Consider the following 23,921-nt stretch of genomic DNA (forward strand, 5'->3'; position numbering starts at 1 on the left):
GACATCAAAATCCACAAAGCACAGATAACTCCCATTAAATTCAACAAAAGCCAGCCAACACCAAGGCATATCATAGTCAATTTTACAAAATACACAGACAAGGAAAGAATCCTGAAAGCATCAAGGGGGAAAAAAGTCCTTAACCTACAAAGGAAGACAGATCAGGTTCGCAGCAGATCTGTCCACAGAAACTTGGCAGGCCAGAAGGGAATGGCAGGATATATTCAATGTGCTGAAAGGGAAAAATATGAAGTCAATAATACATTATCCAGCAAGGCTGTCATTCAGAATAAAAGGAGAGATAAACAGTCTCTCAGCCAAATAAAAACTAATGGAGTTCATAACCACTAAACCAGCCCTGCAAGAAATATTAAGGGGGACTCTCTGATTGGGGGGGGGGGTAAAGGCCAAAAACAACAAAGACTAGAAATAAATAGAGAACATCACTAGAAACACCAGCTTTATAGGTAACACAATGGCACTAAACTCATATCTTTCAATAATCACCCTGTATGTAAATGGACAAAATGCTCCAGTCAAAAGACATAGGGTGTCAAGACCCATCTATGTGCTGCCTACAGGAGACTCATTTTAGACCCAAAGACATTAGCAAACTGAAAGTGAGGGGATGGAGAACCATCTATCATGCTAATGGGTGCCAAAAGAAAGCCAAACTAGATTTTTTTTAAAAAAAGACAGTAACAAGAAATAAAGAAAGGCCCTATCTCACAATAAAGGGGTCTATCCAACGAGAAGATCTTACAATTGTAAATATTTACACCCCCAACGGGGGCATATTTGTGCCCCCAAATATATAAATCAATTACTAACAAACATAAAGAAACTCATTGATAATAATACAATAATAGTAGGGGACTTTAACATCCCACTTACAACAATGGGCAGATCATCTGAGCAGAAAATCAACAAGGAAACAATGGCTTTGAATGACACACTGTACCAGATGGACTTAACAGATATATTCAGAACATTCCAACCTAAAGCAGCAGAATATACATTCTTTTCGAGTGTACACAGAACATTCTCCAGAACAGATCACATACTGGGTCACAAACCAACCTTCAACAAGGACAAAAAGACTGAGATCATACCATGCATATTTTCAGACCAAAACACTATAAAACTTGAAGTCAACCACAAGAAAAAACACTTGGAAAGAACACAAATACATGAAGGTTAAAGAACATCCTACTAAATTGGGGTGTCAATTTTGGTGTCAAAAATTAATGATAAAGAATCTAAACAACAGCAAGAGAAAAGCAAATGGTTATATACAAGGGAAACCCCCATAAGCCTATCAGCTGATTTTTCAGCAGAAACTTGGCAGGACAGAAGTGAGTGGCAGAAAGGAAAGTGCAGAAAGAAAAAAAAAACCTACAACCAAGAATACTCTACCTGGGAAGATTATCATTTAGAACTGAAGAAGAGATAGTTTTCCGGGCAAAAATTAAAAATTAAAAAAGTTCATCAGCACTTAACCAGCCTTATAAGAAATGTTAAGAAGACTTCTTTAAGTGGAAAAGAAAAGGCCATATATAGAAGAAAATTATGAAAGGAAAATTTTCACTGGTAAAAGCAAATGTATAATAAAGGTAGTAGATCAATTACTTGTAAGGCCCGTATAAAAGTTAAAAAACAAAAGTGGCTGGGGCGTCGGTTGAGCGACTGACTTTGGCTCAGGTCTTGATCTCATGGTTTGTGAGTTCGGGCCCCGCATTGGGCTCTGTGCTGACAGCTCAGAGCCTGGAGCCTGCTTCTGATTCTGTGTCTCCCTCTCTCTCTGCCCCTCCCCCACCTGCGCTTGATTTTTGGCTCAGGTCATGATCTCATAGTTTGTGAGTTCAAGCCCTGTGTCAGGCTCCACAGTGACTGTGGAAACTGCTTGGGATTCTGTCTCTCCCTCTCCCTCTGTTCCTCCCCCACTTGTGTACTCATTCTCTCTCTCAAAATAAATAAATAAGCATTAAAAAAATAATTACTTTAAATGTAAATGGACTAAATGTTCCAATCAAAAGACATAGGATGACTGGGTGAAAAAACAAGACCCATGTATATATTGCCTACAAGAGACTCCACTTTAGGCCCAAGGACACAAAGAGACTGAAAACAAAAAGATGGAAAAAATATGCCATGCAAATGGAAGTGGGAAAAAAAAGTCAAAGTAACAATATTTATATCAGACAAAATAGACTTTAAAACAAATACTCTAAGAAGAGACAAAGAAAGTCATTCTATAATGATAAAACAAACAATCCAACAAGAGGCTATAACAGTTGTAAATCTGTCTGCACCCAACATAGGCGCACCTAAATATATAAAGACAATATTAACAGACATAAAGGAAGAAATTGACAGGAATACAATAATAGGAGGGGACTTTAACACCCCACTTATGTCAGTGGATAGGTCATCCAGACAGAAATCAACAAGGAAACAGTGGCTTTGAGTGACACATGGGATCAGATGAATCTCACAGATGCATACAGAACATCCCATCCAAGAACAGCAGAATACAAATTCTTTTTGGGTGTACATGGAATCTTCCCCAGGGTAGAGTGCATGTTAGGCCACAAAACAAACATCAATAAACTTAAGGAGTTTGAAATCACATCAAGCATCTTTTCTCACCACAAGGGTACGAAACTAGAAATCAATTACAAGAATAAAACTGGAGAAAACACCAACATGTGGACACTAAACAACCAATGGGTCAAAACAAAGGACAGCAAAGAGGCAATTAAAAAATACATGGTAGGAAATCAAAATGGAAACACAATGGTTCAAAATCTTTGGGATGCAGCAAAAGCAGTTCTAAGAGGAATTTAGGGGCACCTGGGTGGCTCAGTCAGTTGAGCATCTGACTTCAGCTTAGGTCATGATCTCATGGTTTGTGGGCTCGAGTCCCGCATCGGGCTCTGTGCTTACATCTAGGAGTCTGGAGCCTGTTTCAGATTCTGTGTCTCCCTCTATGCCCCTCCCCCATGTGTGTGTGTGTGTGTGTGTGCACGCGCGCTCTCTCAAATAAATAAACATTAAAAAAAAAAACTTAGGGGCACCTGGGTGGCACAGTGGGTTGAGCGTCTGACTTTGGTTCAGGTCATGGTCTCGTGCTAATGGGTTCAAGCCCCACATCAGGCTCTGTGCTGATAGCTGAGTGCTTGGATCCTGCTCTGGATTCTGTATCTCTTTTCTCTCTCTGCCCCTCCCCTGCTCATGCTCTGTCTCTCTCTCAAAAAATAAAACATTTAAAATTTTTTTTAAAAAAGAGGGAAGTTTATTATTGTAATAGTGATAGAGGCCTGCCTCAAGAGACAAGAAAAATCTTCAACAACCTAACCTTACTCCTAAAGGAATTATAAATAGAAAAAACAAAAGCCAAATTTAGTAGAAGGGAGAAAACAAAGATCAGAGCCAAAATAAATGAAATAGATCCTTATAAAATAGAAAATATCTATGAAACTAAGAGCTGCTTCTTTGAAAAGATAAAAAAATTGATAGATCTTTAGCCAGACTCAACAAGAAAAAAAAGAGAGAGAATTCAAATGCATAAAATCAGAAATGAAAGAGAAGTTACAACAAACATTATGGAATTACAAAGGATTGTAAGAGACTAGTAGAAGAATTATAGGTTAACAAATCGGATGACCTATAAGAAACGAATAAATCTCAAGAAACATACAACCAACCAGGACTGAACCAAGAAAGAAATAAAAAATCTACACAGACTGATCACTAGTAACAAAATTGAATTAGTAATCAAAGAATTCCCAACGAACAAAAGTGCACAACCTAATGGCTTTCTAGGTAAACTCTACCAAATATTTAAAGAAGAGTTAATATCCATCCTCCTCAAATGAAAAATACACAAAGATCAATGGCACAGAATAGACAGCCCAGAAATAAACCTATGCTTATATGGTCAGTTAATCTACAACAAAGGAGGCAAGACTATATAATGGGGAAAACAGTCTTTTCCATAAATGGTGCTAGGAAACTGGACAGCTGCTTGCAAAAGAATGAAACTGAACCACTTTCTTATACCATACAGAAAAATTAAGTTGAAATGGGTTAAAGACCTAAAAATGATAATAAGCTATAAAAATTCCCAAAAGGAAACATAGGCAGTAAACTCTTAGACAATGGTCTTAGCAATATTTTTATGGATCTGTCCCCTCAGACAAGGAAAACCAAAGCACAAACAATTGGAACTACATCAAACTAAAAAGCTTTTGCACAGCAAAGGAAACCGTCGACAAAATCGAAAGGCAACCTACTGAATGGGAAAAGATATTTGCAAATGATATATCTAATAAGCGGTTAATATCCAAAGTACATAAATAATTTATACAGCTCAACACCAAAATGAAACCAAAACCAACAAAATCTCAAATTACCTGATTTTTAAAATGGAGAGAGAACTTGAATAGACGTGTTCCAAAGAAGACATACAGATGGCCAACACACGCATGAAAAGGTGTTCAATGTCACTAATCATGAGAAAAATGCAAGTCAAAATGAGATCTCACTTCACACCAGTCAGAATGGTTAATGTCAAAAAAAGACAAGAAACAACAAGTGTTGGTAGGGGAGTGGATAAAAAAGGAACCTTCATGCACTGTTTGTGGGAATGTAACCTGCTACAGCCACTATGGAAAACAATACACAGGCCCCTCAAAATGAAAAACAGAAATCCCACTTCTGGGTATTTACTCAAAGAAAATGAAAACAATAATTAAAGGAGATATATACATCACTGTGTTTAATGCACCATTATTTACAGTAGCCAAGATATGGAAGCAACCCAAATGTCCATCGATAGATGAATGGATAAAGACGTGTATATGCTCAATATTACTGAATATTACTCAGCTATATAAAAAAAAAAGAATGAAATCTTGCCATTCTCAACACCAGTTTGAGTTAGAGGATATTATGCTAAATGAAGTATCAGAGAAAGACAAATACCAAATGACTTCACTTGCATGTGGAATCAAACAAAACAAATGAACAAACAAAATACAAAGAGATTCATAAATACAGAGAACTATATGTGGTTGCCAGAAGGGAGGGGGTACAGGATGGGTGAAATATGTATAGGAAATTAAGAGGTACAAACTTCTAGTTACAAAATAAGTAAGTCACAGGAATGAAAAGTATAGCAAAAGAAATATAGTCAATAATATTGTAATCACTTTGCTTGGTGACAGATGTTAACTACACGTGTCACGGTGAGCATTTCGTAACATACAGAATTGTAGAATCACTATGTTGTACACCTGAAACTAATATAATATTGTATATCAACTTCAATAAAGAATATGAATTTTTTTTGAAAAATGTTATTTTTTTGAAAAACTTTTATTTATTTTGAGAGAGAGAATGAGAGCATGTGTGCACACGTGGCAGGGGCAGAGAGAGAGAGAGAAAGAGAGGGAATCCCAAGCAAGCTCTACACTATCAGCACACAACCTGATGCAGGGTTCGAACTCATGAACCATGAGATCATGATGTGAGCTGAAATCAAGAGTTGGATGCTTAACCAACTGAGTCACCCACGTGCCCCTAAAATGGCATATTTTAAATGGATGAATATAATGTGTGTCAATTCTGTTTTGAGTTTTTTCCAAAAACAATAAGATACCAAGTAATACATTTAACAAAGGAGGTAAAAGACCTGTACATAATACGTACCTGTACATAAAATGATGACACTGATGAAAGAAATTGAAGAAGACACAAATAAATGAAAAGATATTCTGTGCTCATGGCTTGAAAGAATTAATATTGTTAAATTTCCACACTATCCATAGCAATCTACAGATTCAATGCAATCCTCATCAAAATTCCAGTGGCATTTTTCACAGAAATAGAATAAACAATCCTAAAATATGTGTGAAACCACAAAATCTCCGAATAGAGCAGCCTTGAGAAAGAAGGACAAAGCAGGAGGCATTACACTCCCTGATTCAAACTATATTACAGAGCTATGGCAATCAAAACAGTATGGCACTGGCATAAAACCACATAAAGATCAGTGGAATGGAACAGAGAGCCCAGAAATAAACCCCTGTGTATATAGTCAATTAATCTATGACAAAGGAGCCAAACATTGACGACGGGGGAAAGGACAGTGTTTTCAATAAATGGTTTGGGGAAAACTGGACAGTCACATGCAAAAGAATGAAACTGGACCCCCACATCACACCATTCACAAAAATTAACTTGAAATGTATTAAAAACTTGAACATAAGGGCAAAGCCCATAAAACTTCTCGAAGGCAACATAGGTGGTAAGCTTCTACATATCAGTCTTGGAAATGATGTTTTGGATTTAATAACAAAAACAAAAGTAAGTAAGTGGGACTATGTCAGACCAAAAAGGCTTCTGTACATAAGGAAATCATCAGCAAAATGAAAGGGCAACATACAAAATGGAAGAAAATATTTGCACATCATATATCTGGTTCATATCCAAAATAGATAAAGAACTTATACAAGTCAATAGCAAATAACAACAACAACAACAACAACAACAACAACAAACAACCCAATTAAAAAATGGGCAGAGGAAATGAACAGTTTCTCCAAAGAAGATATGCAAATAGCCAACAGGTACAAGAAAAGATGCTTAATGTCACTCATCATCAGGAAATGCAAATCAAAACCACGGCGAGACATCTCCTCACACCAGGTAGAATGGCTATTATCAAGAAGACTAATTCTGGTAATCAGTTCACAATATGTACAAATATCATATGTTGTTCACCTGAACCTAATATAATGTTATATATCAATTACATCTCGATTTTTGAAAAGATAGTTTTAAAAGACTGGAATTGTGCTGTAAAGAATTCACGTGGGGATGAGGACCACCATCGAGCTTTTTTGACCACCTGTTACGAGATCACAGAATTACTGTTTCACACACCGTAGTGTAGGACAATGCTTCGTATATTTGATGATAGGATGGTGGGTAGGAAGAAATTAGAAATGTAATTCTAACTCCAAAACTAGTTACTTTACTAAGCCTAGTAAGTGCTCCTTAGGTTTAGCTAATCGCTCTTAAGGTATAGAGTAGATACCCTTTGTAAGAACACATTTCTCTGGGAAAAGAATAATTACGACGATTTCAGAAACCACTGGCCAAATTCTACATCTTAGGCCTGAAGCTCCCCTAAACGTTGTAGTGTAATAATTTGTATTCCTTTCTTATGAGAAATGAACAGTATGAGAAAATCGGTTCCTGTCTATTGTCCACATATAAATCATACTATGTTGGTATGTGCATCTTTCCCAGACGTAAAAATTATATAAATTATACAAAGGTACCTACTGCAATGGAGGGATCATGTAAAGCTTACTATTTTTTTGTTTGTTTGTTTGAGAGAGAGAGAGTGCACATCCATGTGTGCATTAGCAGGGTAGGGGCAGAGGAAGAGAGAGAATCCCAAACAGGCCCCACACTCAGCACGGAGCCGGACACGGGGTTTGATCCCATGACTTGGGATCATAACCCCAGCTGACAACAAGAGTCGGATGCTCAACCAACTGAGCCTCCCAGGCACTCCAAGCTTACTTATTATTTTATTGATATTAGAGATCAGAGAAGAATGTGCTTTTTGAAACAGCCTCAAATAAGAGAATATTGCTGGCTGTGGTCATGGCCCAGATAACGAAGGAGCCAGACCACATCTTCTCTTTCAAGCAGTTGTGGGCACAGGCATCTGTGTCTCCCACTTAAAAAGGGAGTGTGTGCCCATGTATGTATGTGTGTTGTAGAAATGCTCCAAAACCACTGGGTCTTGTGGCCACACACACACACACACACACACACAAAAGAGCTCAGCAGCAGAGGACTAAAATCAGTGCAGGGATTTTGTGATGTTACTGTTTGGAGTCAAGAACAAAGAGAAAGTAGGAGACACTTTGACTAGTCTCTGACACCTTGAAATTTTTGTCTGATTGCTGAATTTTAATGACCTAGCAAGGCTAGGTTTTGGCAAGGCTGTGAGAAGCACAGATTTGCTATTGACGGACACCAGCTAGTTGAAGATTCACGATCATCAGTGTTTTCCAAATGGCCAAATCTCATTTTTGGTTTCCAGCTTTATTTTATTGGTTCTAAGAGAGCATCAGAATTTTATTTCAAGTAGGTCATAGGGTACTAATTAAGCAAGTCATCAAAACCAGAATATTTATGTTTTGAGAGTATTGTGAAAAGCCCGAGCTGAACACTGTGCCTGTGATCTTCTTTGCAGAAAGATGTTTTCCATGATCTTGGCAGGGGAATTCTGGACAGCGCTTGGCAAGGCTATAATGCCACCCTCCTAGCCTATGGCCAAACTGGCTCTGGAAAGAGCTATTCCATGGTTGGGCTTGGCGCAAACAAGGGTATCATTCCAAATGTATGTGAAGAGCTCTTTCAAGCAATTGAGGAGCGGGAGAGAAATCAGGAATACCAGGTGTGTACTCTCCTAAAATCCCTTCTTGGAGGGATTTCTTCTCTCATTTTGGAAATCCCTGGCCCCGAATTATCAGCATCTCTATTGGGGGATAATGTTAATTTTCCATAGCAAAATGTTTTCAGGATCACAAAATCAAGTTGCAGATAACGAGAATGTAGAATTTTTCTGGTCCTGAGGCAAACCCAAGGAAATATTTTTTTAAGGCATTTTGAATATCCTAGAAGCAGCTGTCTTAAAAGCTAACACTCCAAGGAATCGATCATTGTTGGGGTTGCTCGACAAGACCGCCACTGACTCTCCTACAGTCACCTTTACTCCCCTCTTCTGCTAAGACTGTGGCTGTGTCTTCATCTTCATTTATGTATTTTTATTTCTTTACAAAAATTTTTTTTAACGTTTATTCATTTTTTGAGAGACAGAAAGAGACAGAGCATGAGCAGGGGAGGGGCAGAGAGAGGGGGAGACACAGAATCTGAAGCAGGCTCCAGGCTCCGAGCTGTCAGCACAGAGCCCGACGTGGGACTCAAACTCCTGAACCATGAGATCATGACCTGAGCTGAAGTCAGACGCCCAACCGACTGAGCCACCCACGTGCCCCTATGGATTTTTATTTCTAAATAAGGACTTTTATTTTCTTTCTCAGTTTCCCCAGCAGAGTTTCTTACTTGCCCCAACATAGAAGGCCCACACTAAATTTTAAATTCACTGAAGGTGGGCAACATCACCACAATGGACAGCAACCATTAACAAATGTCTTTAAAACATGACGGTAAATTATCTACAAATACCTGTAAGCAGAGCTTGTGTTTGTTTCCTCTAAGTGACAGGTGAAATTTATGTCATGAAAATTCGACAATGCATCACCTTTTTTTAATCTCAATTTTCCTCCTGATTTAAAAAGCAATGTGCTCAAGGCAGAGAACAGAAACTGCTCACAATCTCATCACTTAAATACTGTCAACATTATAGTATATTAGTAATTTTGTAATTAATTTTTTTTCAAAGTAATACAAGCATAGTTTAAGAACCCAAATTACCTAAGGGAAAGGAAGGCCTATGTCCACATAAAAAACATATACATGAATGTTGCACAGCGACGTATTTGTGAAGGTCAAAAAGTGGAAACAAGCCAAGTGGCCATCAAGTGATGAATGGATGAATGGAAGGCGGTATGGCCAGACAATGGAATATACTCAGCAGTAAGAGGAACTGTAGCATCTGGCACCTGCTACAACATGGATGAAACTTGGGGCACCTGGGTGGTTCTGTTGGTTGAACGACTGACTCTTGATCAGTTCAGGTCATGATCCCAGGGTTGTGGGATTGAGCCCCTCATCAGGCTCTGCACAGGGCATGGAGCCTGCTTGGGATTCTCTCTCTCTCTCTCTCTCTCTCTCTCTCTCTCTCTCTCTCTCTCCCTCTCTCTCTCTCCCTCTCTCTGCCCTGCCCCCACTCACATGTGCTCACTCTCTAAAATAAAGTAAAACAAACAAAGCAATATTTAAAAATGGATGAATCTCGAAAACATTATGCTGAGTGAAAAAAAGCCACACAGGAAAGATACCATACCGTTTGATTCTCTTCACATAAAATGGCCAGAATAGGAAAAGTCTATATAGACAAAAAGTGGGTTGGTGGTTGCCTAGGGTTGGGGCGGAGCACAGAGGAACAGAGAAGGTCGAGTGGAGAGTGACTGCTAATGGGGTTCTTTTTGGAGGGGACAAAACATTCTTAACTTAGGTTGTGGGGGTAGTTACACAGCTCTGTGAATATACTCAAGACCACTGGGTTGTATACTTTTTTTAAAAAATGTTTATTTTTGAGAGAGAGAGGAAGAGAGAGAATCCCAAGCAGGCTCCATGCTCAGTGCAGAGCCCAATGTGGGGCTTGATCTCACGAACTGTGAGATCACGATCTCAGCCAAAACCAAGAGTTGGATGCTCAACTGACCGACTGAGCCACCCAGGCGCCCCAGATCATACATGTGAAATGGAAGGATGGTACAGAATTGCACTGACAGCCTTGTTGGAAGCCACCAGTGTCTTGTTGTCCTTCCTCCCCTCCTTGCCCATCGTGGCCCAAAGGTTACCATCTTCCATGCTTCGCCATTTGCCCTGGTATCCATCTGCATATTTTGAAACAATGCTGGTTTTTCTCCTCTTAGTAAAAATGTCTGAAGTTGCTGTTGACCTTCTTGCCACAGTAAAAGAATTTATCCCCACCACACCCACACCATACACCACGATGCTTTCTTGCCCACATAACCCCTGCGTTATCGTAAAATTTGGTTAAATCAGTAGTGTTTAGCATTTTAGCTCTGCAACTATTAGTCACTGCTGAACCAAGGAATACATAAACACCTTTCTACACTGTTTTTCTTCAAGTATTTTTTTAATTTTTTAATTTTAAAATTTGTGGGGCTTGTTTTTCTTTGAATTTTTAATTGCCTTGTAGGTGTGTATGTGTATGGTATTCTATAAATCCCTCTGCGGGTTTTTTCTCAATGCACTGTCACCTACCTATTAATCCTATTTCCAATACATTCAAGACTTATCAGCTCCATTAGTCAGGGGTGGAGGTCTCCTTCAGCAAGAGTCTTCCATTTTCCTGCTGTGATTTGGAGCAGTATTTCTCCAAGGCCACTGCAAAGTGTCATTTTAGAACTCTATTGCTACATCCTTCTCTGCTGCCTCCTCAGACTACTAAATGCAACATGTTTCTGTTTCTTAGTTTACACTCTCCTTTTGCTGCAATTTCCTCAGGATAGGTGGATCGGGTATACTTTGCATCTTTGCATCACTGAAAATACCTTTTCCTCCTCCCACATTGATCGAAGTGTATCCAGAACAGAATTCCAGATTTCTGAGAATAATTGGCAACATTATTCATTTTCTTTTGATTTCCAACTTTGCAGCTGAGAAGTCTGGTTCCCAATTCTTTCTATGTGAACTTTTTTTTTTTTTTTTTTTTACTTTTAGCTTCTCTCTCAGCTTTTAAGATCTTATTTTCACCCCTGATGGTCTGGTGTGTCTTAGTGTAAGCATTTTTCATTCATCGTGCTGGACACTTGGGGGAACCTTTTCAATCTGGCAATCTTTGTCTTCAGTTCTGAGTAGCTTTTCTTATGTTATTTCTTCTATAATTGTTCTCCCTTCTAGAACTCCTCTTAATTGGATTTTGGACCTCTTGTGCTAATGTTCTAATTGTATAATGTTTTACTTCTTGCTTTCCACTTCTTGGTCTTTTTTCCCCCTTCATTCTAGAAGATTTCCTCAACTATATCTTATAACTCTTCCACTATACTGTCACTTTGGCTATCTTTCCTCAAGTTTAATGTACAAACATTCTTACTCTCTTTTTCCTTTGTAATAGCATCCTGTTTTTTCATGGATAGAATTCTTTCTCTCTCTGATGCTAGGAATTATAGGACTTTTTTAAAATATATTTTTTAATGTTTATTTATTTTTGAGAAAGAGGGAGACACAGTGTGAGCAGGGGAGGGGTAGAGAGAGAGGGAGACACAGAATCCAAAGCAGACTCCAGGTTCTGAGTTGTCAGCACAAAGGCCAATATAGGACTCAAATTCACGAACCATGAGATCATGACCTGAGCCAAAGTTGGACACTTAACCGACTGAACCACCCAGGTGCCCCTATAGGACTTTTAAAAGTGTTCTCTTCTTTTCCATGCATTGTCTGCTTTCTTGGAGTTCCTTTTTTCTACAGTTTGTTTGCTCTCTCATATTGGAGGCTTTCCTGGTCTGCTAATCCTAGGCCATTTGTTTAAAACATGTGACACTCAAGTTAGTTGGAAGCTCTGGGGACAGGAGACATGACTGGCAAGACCCACGATGGGGTAATGAAATGCACAAGCCAGCCTTCCCCTTGGTAGAGGGGGGGTGGCAAATGTCAGTATCTTGGGGTCTTTTCTTTATGCTAGAGCCATTCAGAGCCCTCCAGTCTCCCGCTTAAGGGGTGCTGGCTTGTCCAGCAATATTCCAAAAGCGCAGTAGGGTAAAAACCACCCTTTTTCTGTACATATGTTCAGAGTGGGGGTGAGCAATAAAGAATAACCTTTTTCTAGCACACCTGGGTGGCTCAGTCGGTTAAGCATCTGACTTTGGCTCAGGTCTTGGTCTCACAGTTCGTGGGTTCAAGCCCCACGTCAGGCTCTGTGCTGCTTCAGATTCTGTGTCTCCCTCTCTCTCTGCCCCTCCCCCACTTGTGCTCTCTCTCACAAAGAAAAACATTAAAATTTTTTTAAAATAATCTTTTTCTGTTTCCAATTGAGATTGAAAGACACACAAACACACACACACACACACACACACAGAGGTGTATATCTGTTTTTCATTTATATTAATAACTTCCTCCAGATCATTAAAATTATGCAAGAATCTCTTACGACATGTGAAATAGAGCACTGGTATATTTAATAATAGCCTTTCCCTTTGTGGGAAATTTTTGTTGTTCCTACATTACTTTTTTTTTTCCCCAAAGATGACTTTCCAAAGAATATTTACTTTATGTTCTTTTCTGTACAGGTTACATTCAGTATGCTGGAAATTTACAACGAGCAGGTAACAGCGATTCTATTCTCTGACACACAAATCTGGGTGACTCTGCAGCTTAATCAGTATCAGCTTAATCAATATTAATAATATCAATATCAATCAATATCCCCCGCACTACAGATACAGTCAGAACTCTGTGGCCTGGCATTGGCTAGTCAGCTTTGACCCACCTCTCCGGCTCTACGTCTTGTCCCGTTATCTCCACACACCCTATGCTTCAGCCGCATAGACTTCTCCTTCCTTTTCAGAACACGTCATTCCGTCCTGCATCTCCTGTTCTCTCCCTGGAACGGCCCCCTGCTTTCTCCGCCCTTGAAGAAAGCACTGCCTTTGGAGGTACAGCTCCGGGCTCAGGGCTCCCACACATCCTGCAGCAGTTGACCTCAGTCAGCATGTGGGGTAGAGGAGGTGGCAGCAAATTTATTTTCAAAGGGCCAGTCTCTGCTGCAACTACTCACTTCTGCCCTCGTAGAGCAAACAGTATATGCATGAACAGGCACAGCTGTGTACCCATAAAATTTGATTCCTGGACACTGAAACTTAAATTTCACATAAATCTTGATGTGGGGCCGTGAGCCAACAGTCAAGAAAGAATTCTTGAGATATTTTTGGTGCAAAAAGGTGCTTTTATTATAGCACGGGGACAGTACCCGTGGGCAGAAGGGGCTGCATTGGGATCATGAGGAGTGACTGATGATATATTTTTTAGTTAGCGGGAGTTAGCGATAGCGGAGGTCTCTAAGGAATTTGTGCACGTTAGAAGCCCCCTGGGGGGGCAACCTATTGTTCAGATAAGGCCGCTTTTAGTCTTTGATGAAATATCAACATTAAGGCGGCCGTGAATTCCTTGAGGAAGGTCATGCTCTGCACATCTCAGGGATTTATCAGTGGGCTGTGGGGTGTAAGGAAACTTAATTTTAGCTACATTTCTCTTGCATTTGTTCTTCTCATCAATTTTCACATACCACAAAATACCTTTTGATTTTTTTTTCAATCATTTAAAAATGTGGAAAACGGTCTTATGTCAAGGATCATACAAAAACATGTGGTAGGCTAAATTTAGCCCCCAGGCCATGGTTCGCCTGTCCCTAAAGGAAGGGCATGGTCTCAGACCCCAGCTCTCTCATGGACTAGCCATGTGACTTTGGAAAATCACTTTAACTCAGAACTCAGTCTTCTCACTTATAAAGTAGAGAATTTCTAATAAGACAGTACCCATTGAGATGTACTGTGGTCTCACTGCCCTTTCCCCATGAATTGGTCATATTATACTGTGAACTTTAATTAAGTATTTGTATCTCCCAAACAGACCATTTCTTTGTGAACACCCTTCTACAGGAAATACTGTCTCAATAGCCAATACACTTTTAGGCCTAAAAGGGGTGCTCCTGAATATTTACAGATGGTCCCCTCTGGTAACTATCAGTTTATTCTCTGTAGTTAAGAGTCTGTTTCTTGGTTTATCTCTTTTTTTTTTCCCCTTGGCTCATTTGTTTTGTCTCTTAAGTTCCACATATGAGTGAAATCATAAGGTGTTTGTACTTCTCTGAATGACTTATTGCACTTAGCAGAATACACTCTAGCTCTATCCATGGTGTCATAAATGGCAAGGTTTCCATTCTTTTTTTATGGCTGAGTAATATTCCATTGTGTGTGTGTGTGTGTGTGTGTGTGTGTGTATGTGTGTGTGTGTATACATCTTTTTTATCTTTTTATCAGTCAATGGACACTTAGGCTGCTTCCATAATTTGGCTATTGCAAATAATGCTGCTATAAATATTGGGGTGCATGTATCCCTTTGAATTAGTATTTTTGTATTTTTTTTTTTAGTAGGCTTCATGCTCCGCATGGAGCCCAGTGTGGGCCTCAAACTCACGACTGTGAGATCATGATCTGAGCTGAGATCAAGAGTCAGATGCTTAACCGACTGAGCCACCCAGGCAGGCCAGTATTTTTGTATTCGTTGGGTAAATACTTAGTAGTGCAATTACTGGGTCATAGGGTACTTATGTTTTTAACTTTTTGAGGAGCCTCCATACTTTTCCACAGTGGCTGCACCACTTTGCATTCCCATCAATAGTGCAAGAGGGTTTCCTTTTCTCCACATCCTTACCAACACCTGTCGTTCCTTGTGTTGTTAATTTTAGCCATCCTGACAGGCGTGAGGTGGCATCTCATTGCGGTTTTGCTTTGCATTTCCCCGATGATGAATGATGTTGAGCATCTTTTCAAGTGTCTGTTGGCCGTCTGTAGGTCTTCTTTGGAGAAATGTCTGTTCATGTCTTCAGTCCTTTTTAAAATGGATTATTTGGGTTTTGGGTGTTGAGTTTGATAAGTTCTTTATAGATTTTGGATACCATCCTTTTGATGTGTCGTTTGCAAATATCTTTTCCCATTCCATGGGTTGCTTTTTAATTTTGTTTATTGTTTCCTTTGCTGTGCAGAAACCTTTTACTTTGGTAAAGTCCCAATAATTTATTTTTGCTTTTGTTTCTCTTGCCTCAGGAGACATATTTAGAAAGAAGTTGCTAGGGCTGATGCCAAAGAGGTTATTGCCTGTGTTCTCCTGTAGGATTTTGATGGTTTCCTGTCTCACATTTAGGTCTTTACCCATTTTGAATCTATTTCTGTGCATGGTGTAAGAAAGTGGTCCAGTGTCATTCTTTTTTTTTTAATTTTTTTTAACGTTTATTTATTTTTGAAAGAGAGAGAGACACAGCATGAACGGGGGAGGGGCAGAGAGAGAGGGAGACACAGAATCGGAAGCAGGCTCCAGGCTCTGAGCAGTCAGCTCAGAGCCCGACGCGGGGCTCGAACTCACATACCGCGAGATCGTGACCTGAGCGGAAGTCGGACGCTTAACCGACTGAGCCACCCAGGCGCCCCTCATTCTTTTGCATGTTGCTGTCCAGTTTTCCCAACACGATTTGTTGAAGAGACTGTCTTTTTCCCATGGGATATCTTTTCTGCTTTGCCAAAGATTGACTGACCATATAGTTGTGGATTCCAAATGGGTTCTCATGTCAAGGTCACTGGTGAAGTTTCTATTTCTTTCAAGTCGCTAAGACTTGGAAGATAGTATGGCTCCTTTACCTTACACCAATAACTTTAGGAAGACAATTTAATTTCCTTTATTACCAACTTCTGGTGGGCATCTCATTGTGGTCTCCCTACTGATATCTGTTTATGATGATACGCTGTCTAGAATTCTGTCTTCTTGTCTCTAAAATGAGAACACAGGACATCTTAGGAACATTTCCGTTTCTCATATTCCATGAGCCTCTGGTATTTTTCCTCTAGGTACTTAAAGTGAAGTTTATTAGGTACCTGTGATGTTTCAGACATCATACCAGACTCTGAGGACGAGTGAGTCCCGGGACTTAACTCCCGCCATGGAGGAGTCTGGTGGGAGCTTAAAACACCTCTCCAGACAGTGATGCCTTACATGTGCGGCATGAAAAGTAAAGCGCAAGGGGCAGAGAGGAGGGAATGTGTGACCGCCTGGCATGTTTGGCAACATCGGTCAACGCTGGACTCAGACTGGGCCTCGAGAGACGTGTATGAGCTTGGCGAGGCTGCGGGAAGCCTCGGGGCACAGATAGGGGCACTTTGGGCCAGGATTAGTGTTCACCAGTCGAAAAATACCGGAAAGCGCATGGCACTGAAGGGAGCAGTGAGTAAGTACTCTGGGTAGCCGGAGTTGGATGCACGGTGGGGATGTCAGGAGATGAAGCCAAAGATAGGCCCTGCCTGAGAGCGAGGGGCCTTTGTCCTGCAGGCAGTGGAGAATCCCAGTGGAGGATCTTACAGGGAAATCGGATAATAGGACTGGGATTCTGGGAGCGTTCTCTAGCAGCAGAGGCAAGTTGGATTTGAAGGCGTGCCAAATAGAGGCAGCGTTAGGGGAGTCCCAGGAAAGCCCAGGTGAGTGAAGAAGGTCTTATGAGAGTCACCCAATTCTGATCTCCAGAAACTCCCTGGAGGGCACTGGCACCAGGATCTGCCCCTGTCTCTGGCACCTTATGTCCACTGTCTTAGTTTGGCTTGCCTGAGCTTCCCTCTGCGATCTTGCCTTGGTTCTAGGACGCAGAGCTGTGGAGCAACAGACCTGGGGGAGATCTCAGAGATCGTTTAATCCGCCCCCTCCTATTATGAACCCTAGGAAAATAAGAGATTTTCCAAAGCACTCCCAGGCCGGAAGCAAAACAAGGACTGAGAACCCAGGTCTTCAGGCTCCCAGCCCAGACGTCTCGGTACCATAAGACACCGAACCACCCCTCTGGGGGCCTCTGCCTCTACCAGACTCCCACAGCAGGACCTACTTGGCCTTGTCCGAAGTGGCTTTTCTTGGATGAGAGGCAACACGGGCTTGCACCCGAGGCCGTGGTCTAGGTGTGACAGCTCACGAATCTCCGACAAGAAGATTCAAAGAATCACCCTCATTCTCTTGTTAGACTTGACTGGCGCAAGTACTGTCGGGATTGAATCAGTTTCTCTTGAAAGTAGGGTTCGGGGTGGTGGCATTTGGGGACGATGATCCCCCCCCCCCCAGGTGCATCAGGCCTTCTGGTGACCTTGGGTACTCAGCACGCTAGTCTCTGCTATTTATTTTTATTTTTAGTTGTCACTGTTTTCAGTAAAATGTCATCACTTTGTAATAGAGACTCTGTGGTAATTCAGACCGGGGCTAGGATGGTGTGTTTCTATGTTATCCCCAAAGGAGTTGCTAATCAAATAAAACGGTTAACAAGGCTCCTGGGAGAACGTTCATGGCAATAAGAGAATAAGGGTTTCAAGCATAAATGTTTTAGAAGCACCTGTTGAAAGCCAGACGCCCGTGCACACCCACTCCAATATTTCGTCATGCTGTAGAAGTGGTTCCAGACGCTTCTAATGCACAACATACAGTGTGTTAAACATTATTTGTTAGCCTCGCTCTGATTACACCGTCCTGTGAAAAAGCATTCACGGAGTGCCTCTCCTATGTCAGGAACTATGTCAGGATCTACTGGTTCCACAGGAAGGGAGTTCACAGGCCGGATGGGCTGCCTGAGGTACTAGAAAATACTGGAACTGAGTTTCAGAAAACTAGGCTTACGCCAGCAGTTACAACAGATTTCCCTCGTGTTGGCTGTTCCCCTATTGCTTACTTACCTAAATTATGAGAGTGTCCAGTACCTACCGAAATTTAGCATCTATTTGTTCAATAAATATTTATTTATTTTTAATGTTTATTTATTTTTGAGAGAGAGAGAGAGAGAGAGAGAGCGAGCGAGCGCACGAGCAGGAGAGGGGCAGAGAGAGAGGGAGACACAGACTCCAAAGCGGGCTCCGGGCTGTCCGCCCAGAGCCCCCCACACGGGGCTCGAACTCACGAACCGTGAGATCATGTCCTGAGCTGAAGTCGGACGCTTCACCAACGGAGCCACCCAGGGGCCCTGATAAGTTTTTTTTAAATTTAATATAGCCTAGGCAGAGGCGTAAGAGCGACATAAATGGAAATCCCTGGCTTCCTGAAGTTTATACTCTTTTTTTCCGCAGATACGAGACCTGCTGTCTAGAACCAAGCAACCCGGAGGACTAAAAGTAAGGGAGGATCAACACCTGGGCTTTTATGTGGACGGCCTGAAGTCAGTGCCCTGTGGGAACTACGCGCAGATTGAAAGGCTGATGGAGCAAGGGACGAAAATAAGGACCACGGCCTCGACCAACATGAACGCCAGCAGCAGCCGGTCTCATATGGTTATCACCATTCAGTTCAGGCAGGTGAGATGTGCGGGAAGGCAGCCGTCCCGCTTCCCCACCAGGCGTGGGGTCTGCGGGGAGGGTTCCCGAGGGCACGAGGAGCTGGTGGGCGTTCCGGAATCCTTTCAGATTTGACCTGTGGATTACGGTGGCTGCTTCCAACCAGGGGCTCCGGGGTCAGGAACAGGAGGAAGGGAGGCACCTTGCCTCTCTCCACCCTGGCTCCCCAGTACGATGGTGACCAGCTTTCAGATCCCTGAGCCTGGAGGACACCAGATACTCAACTACCTTTCCGATTCATGCAAGTTGCAAGATAAAGCCTTCGAAACTAGCTCACCCATGTAACTCTCCACTAACTGGCATCTCTGATAAAACCGAGCACATTTTTCCCCTCCGTACTCCTCGGTAGATATCAGAGAGTGAACTCTAGATGGTCACCGGCCGGATTCAGAAACAGTTATTTACAAAGCCTGGGCAATCGGTGCAGGGAGCTGGGATTTCACCATCTCTGTTCCCTACGCCACAGCCCGAGTCACAGACAGAATGGGAATAAATGAAGGTTGCCCTGCTCTGATCAGGAATAGTGGGACAACACTGGACTATACCTGACCCTTTGTTTACCGGCTTTGAAACTTCGGGAAATAACTTCCTTACCCTCAGTCTCCGTTTCCTATTCTGTAAAATGCGATTCTGCAGGAATGTTGGGAAGCTTAAATAAGAGCCTGCATCTTAAAGAAGTTTGAGGGCAGACTGTGAAGATGGCGGAGAGGGACCTGAGCTCGTTTCTTCCTCCTCACACACAGAGGCAATGACTACGCATGATCCAGCTCACTATGGAAATGACTCGAAGACCAGCAGAACAGCTCTTCCACAGCTAAAGACACGGAGAGATAACCCCCATTGAGAAGGGTAGGAGGGGTGGAGACCTAGCTGGAAAGCAAAGCCCAAGCATAATGACGCCCAAGCGAGAAGGATATCCCAGGCACCAAGATTTTCCCTCACGAGCGAGGGTATCAGACTTTACCTCGGGCACCCCCTGCTCTGGAGACCTGCATCGGAAAGACAGGCCTTGTCACACCTGGCTTTGAAAATCAGTGGACTTAACTCTGGGAGAGGCAAAGCGCCATAAGAATCCAAGAGTCAGGGCCACCTGGGTGGCTCAGTCGATTAAGCACCTGACTCTTGGTTTTGGCTCAGGTCAGGATCTCACCATTCGTGGGATCGAGCCCAGCATTGGGCTCTGCGCTGACAGCTCAGAGCCTACTTGGGAGTCTCACTCCCTCACTCTCTCTCTCTCTCTCTCTCTCTCTGACCCCCCCCACTCACTCTCTCTCTCTCTCAAAATAAACAAACTTAAAAATATATCAATTAAAGAATCCGAGAGTCCACTCTTAAAGGGCCAGCACAGAAGCAGTGATTTTAAGGCATGTGTGAGAGGATCAGAGATCTGTAGGAGCTTTCTCAGGGAACGAGAGTGCTGAAGGTGCTGTTTTCCTTGACCTCCTTCAGCCTAGCTGGTCAGTCCTTGTGGGAGTCAGTTCTGATGCTCTCCATCCACCACCTTAGCTCTGCCTGTCCTGACCCTGTGTTCCACCCACCCATCCATCCAAAAAGACTCCTGCCCCAGAGGAGGGGAGCCAGCCTTGACCACCGGCACACCCACAGCTGCCACGGCCAGTCACACAGGAGGGAGCACGCAGCCCACACAACTGACCTCCCTGGAGTTCCTGGTTCTGCTGACCAGGGGGGATTGTGCTGCTGGGCCCCACAGGACACCTCTACATAAGGCCACTGCCGTCATCACCAGGAGACATAGCTGACCTAATACACAGAAACAGATGAAGGCTCAGACAAAATGAGAAGACAGAAAAATATATTCCACGCAAAAGAACAGGACGAAACCTCAGTGAAAGAACTAAGCAAAACGGAGATAAGCAATCTGCCTGATAAAGAGTTCAAAGCGATCATCAGGTGCTACACAGACTGGAGAGAAGGGAGGATGAGCTCAGTGAGACCTTCAACCAAAGAGACAGAAATATAGTGGCTGAGTGGCTTAAGAGTCTGACTCTTGATTTTAGCTCAGGTTGTGATCTCATCGCTCTTGGGTTCGAGCCCAGTGTCAGGTTCTGTACTGTCAGTGCTTGGGATTCTCTCTCTCCGCCCCTCCCTGACTCACCTTTTCTCTCTCTCCAAAATAAATACACAAACAAAGAGGAATTTCCTACTCTGTTTGAAGAAAAAAACAAAAAGAACTAATCACAACTGAAGAATATACTGAAATGAAAAATACACTAGAGGGAATCAACAGCAGATTGGAGGATGCAGAACAAAGGATCAGCAATCTGAAAGACAGGGTGATGGAAGGCAGCCAGCTGAACAGCAATTTAAAAAAAAAAAAAGAATTTTTTAAATGAGCATAGCTTGTACTAACATTTGGATTAGAGGGGTTCCAGACAGAGGAGAGAGAGAAAGGGGCAGAAAACTTATTTGAAGAAATAACAGTTGAAAACTTCCCTAACCTTGGGAAGAAAACAGACATCCAGGTCCAGGAAAAACAGAGAACCCTAAACAAGATGAATCCAAGGAGGTCCACACTAAGACACATAAAAATTTAAGTGTCAAAAATGAATAACAAAGGGAGAGTCTAGAGAACAGCAAGAGAGAAGCAAATAATTGCATACAAGAGAAACCCCATAAGGCTATCAGCTGATTTTTCAGCAGAAACTTGGCAGGCCAGAAGGGAGTGGCACGATATAATCAAAGTACAGAAAGGAAAAGCCTACAATCAAGAATTCTCTACCCATCAAGGTTATGATCCAGAATTGAAGGAGAGATAAAGAGTTTCCAGGACAGGGGTGCCTGGGTGGCTCAGTCAGTTGAGCATCTGACTCTTGATTTCAGCTCAGATTATGATCCCAGGATTGTGGGATTGAGCCTGGCACCTGCTTAAGATTCTCTCTCTCCCCTGCTCAAGTGCTCTCTCCCACTCTGAATGAATGAATGAATGAATGAATGAATAGCTGGCTAGCTAGCTAGCTAGTTAGCTTCCAGGACAAACAAAAGTCAAAGGAGACCATTACCACTAAACTGGCCTTACAAAAAATGTTAAAACAACTTCTTTAAATGGAAAAGAAAAGGCTATAACTAGAATTAAGAAAATTACGCAAGGAGAGGCACTTGGGTGGCTCAGTCAAGCATCTAACTCCTGGTTTCCGCTCAGGTCATGATCTCACGGTTGGTGAGTCAAGCTCCACATTGGGCTCCACACTGACAGTGCAGAACCTGCCTGGGATTCTCTCTCACTCCTCCCTCTGCCCCTCCCTCGCTCGTGTGTGTGCACGCCATCTCTCAAAATGAATAAACTTTTTTTTTTTAAAGAAAATTATGCAAGGAAAAAATGTCACTGGTAAAACCAGACATAAAGGTGATAAATCAATCACTACTAAAGCTAGTATGAAGGTTACAAGGCAAAGGTAGTAAAATTATATATACAAAAGTCAGTTAAAGGATACATAAAATTTTTAAATGTGAAGTATGACACCATATACATAAAATGTAGAGGGGAAGGAAAAATGTAGAGCGTTTAGAATGTGTTTCAACTTAAGCAATCATCAACGTAAAATAGACTATTATTTACACTGAATTTACATGTGAACCTCATGGTGACCACAAACCCAAAACCCATAAGATACACAAAAAATAAAGGGAAAGGATTCCAAGCACAACAATAAAGAAAGTTATCAAATCACAAAGGAAAAGAGCAATACATTTTGTTTACTAACAAAATAACGAGAACTATATACTTATCAATAATTACTTTAAATGTAAATGGACTACCAGCATTTTTCACACAGCTAGAACAAACAATCCTGAAATTTCTATGCAACCGCTAAAGACCCTGAATAGCGAAAGCAATCCTGAAAAAGAAACGAAAAGCTGGAGGAATCACAATTCCAGACTTCAAGCTGTATTACAAAACTCTAGTCATCAAGACAGTATGGTACTTGCACAGGAACAGACACACAGATCAATGGAACAGAATAGAAAACCCAGAAATGGACCCACAACTATATGGTCAACTAATCTTTGACAAAGTAGGAAAGAATATCCAATGGAAAAAAAGATGGTCTCTTTGACAAATGGTGTTGGGAAAACTGGACACCAGCATGCAGAAGAATGAAACTGGACCACTTTCTTACACCACACACAAAAATAAATTCAAAATGGACAAAGACCTAAATGTGAGACAGGAAATCACCAAAATCCTAGAGGAGAACATAGGTAGCAACCTCTTTGACCTTGGCCGGAACAACTTCTTACTAGACACATTGCCAAAGCAAAAAGGAACTATTGGGACTTCATCAAGATAAAAAGCTTCTGCACAGCAAAGGAAACAATCAACAAAACTAAAAGGCAGCCAATGGAATGGGAGAAGATATTTGCAAATGACATATCTGATAAGGGGTTAGTATTCAAAATCTATAAAGAACTCACCAAACTCAATATCCAAAAAAACAAATAATCTGGTCAAGAAATGGGCAGAAGATATGAATAGACATTTCTCCGAAGAAGACACCAGATGGCTAACGGACACATAAGATGCTCAACATCACTCATCATCAGGGAAATACAAATCCAAACTATGATGAGATATTACCTCACACCAGTAGGAATGGCTAATATTAACAACACATGAAACAAGAGATGTTGAGGAGGATGTGAGAAAGGAGAACATTTTGTACTGTTGGTGGGAATGAAAACTGGTGCAGCTGCTCTGGAAAACAGTATGGGGGTTCCCCCAAAAGTTAAAGATAGAACTACCCTATGATCCAGCAATCGCACTACTAAGTATTTACCAAAAGGATCAAAAAAATAGATTCGAGGGGCGCCTGGGTGGCGCAGTCGGTTAAGCGTCCGACTTCAGCCAGGTCACGATCTCACGGTCCGTGAGTTCGAGCCCCGCGTCAGGCTCTGGGCTGATGGCTCGGAGCCTGGAGCCTGTTTCAGATTCTGTGTCTCCCTCTCTCTCTGACCCTCCCCCATTCATGCTGTCTCTCCCTGTCTCAAAAATAAATAAACGTTAAAAAAAAATTAAAAAAAAAAAAAATAGATTCGGAG

General features: G+C 41.7%; 1 protein-coding gene across 1 annotated transcript in view; it reads left to right on the forward strand.

Annotated features, from left to right (window-relative positions):
- The window catches only part of LOC102948505 (kinesin-like protein KIF28P), a 78,770-nt gene that overhangs the window by 9,150 nt on the left and 45,699 nt on the right, over positions 1 to 23,921 (forward strand). Inside the window, exons 3-5 of the mRNA XM_042976630.1 lie at positions 8,279 to 8,482; positions 13,029 to 13,064; positions 18,600 to 18,824. Coding sequence (XP_042832564.1) covers positions 8,279 to 8,482; positions 13,029 to 13,064; positions 18,600 to 18,824 — 465 coding nt within the window. The remainder of the gene's footprint in view (positions 1 to 8,278; positions 8,483 to 13,028; positions 13,065 to 18,599; positions 18,825 to 23,921) is intronic.

Source organism: Panthera tigris, chromosome F3 (assembly GCF_018350195.1).
Source record: "Panthera tigris isolate Pti1 chromosome F3, P.tigris_Pti1_mat1.1, whole genome shotgun sequence".
Taxonomy (NCBI): domain Eukaryota; kingdom Metazoa; phylum Chordata; class Mammalia; order Carnivora; family Felidae; genus Panthera; species Panthera tigris.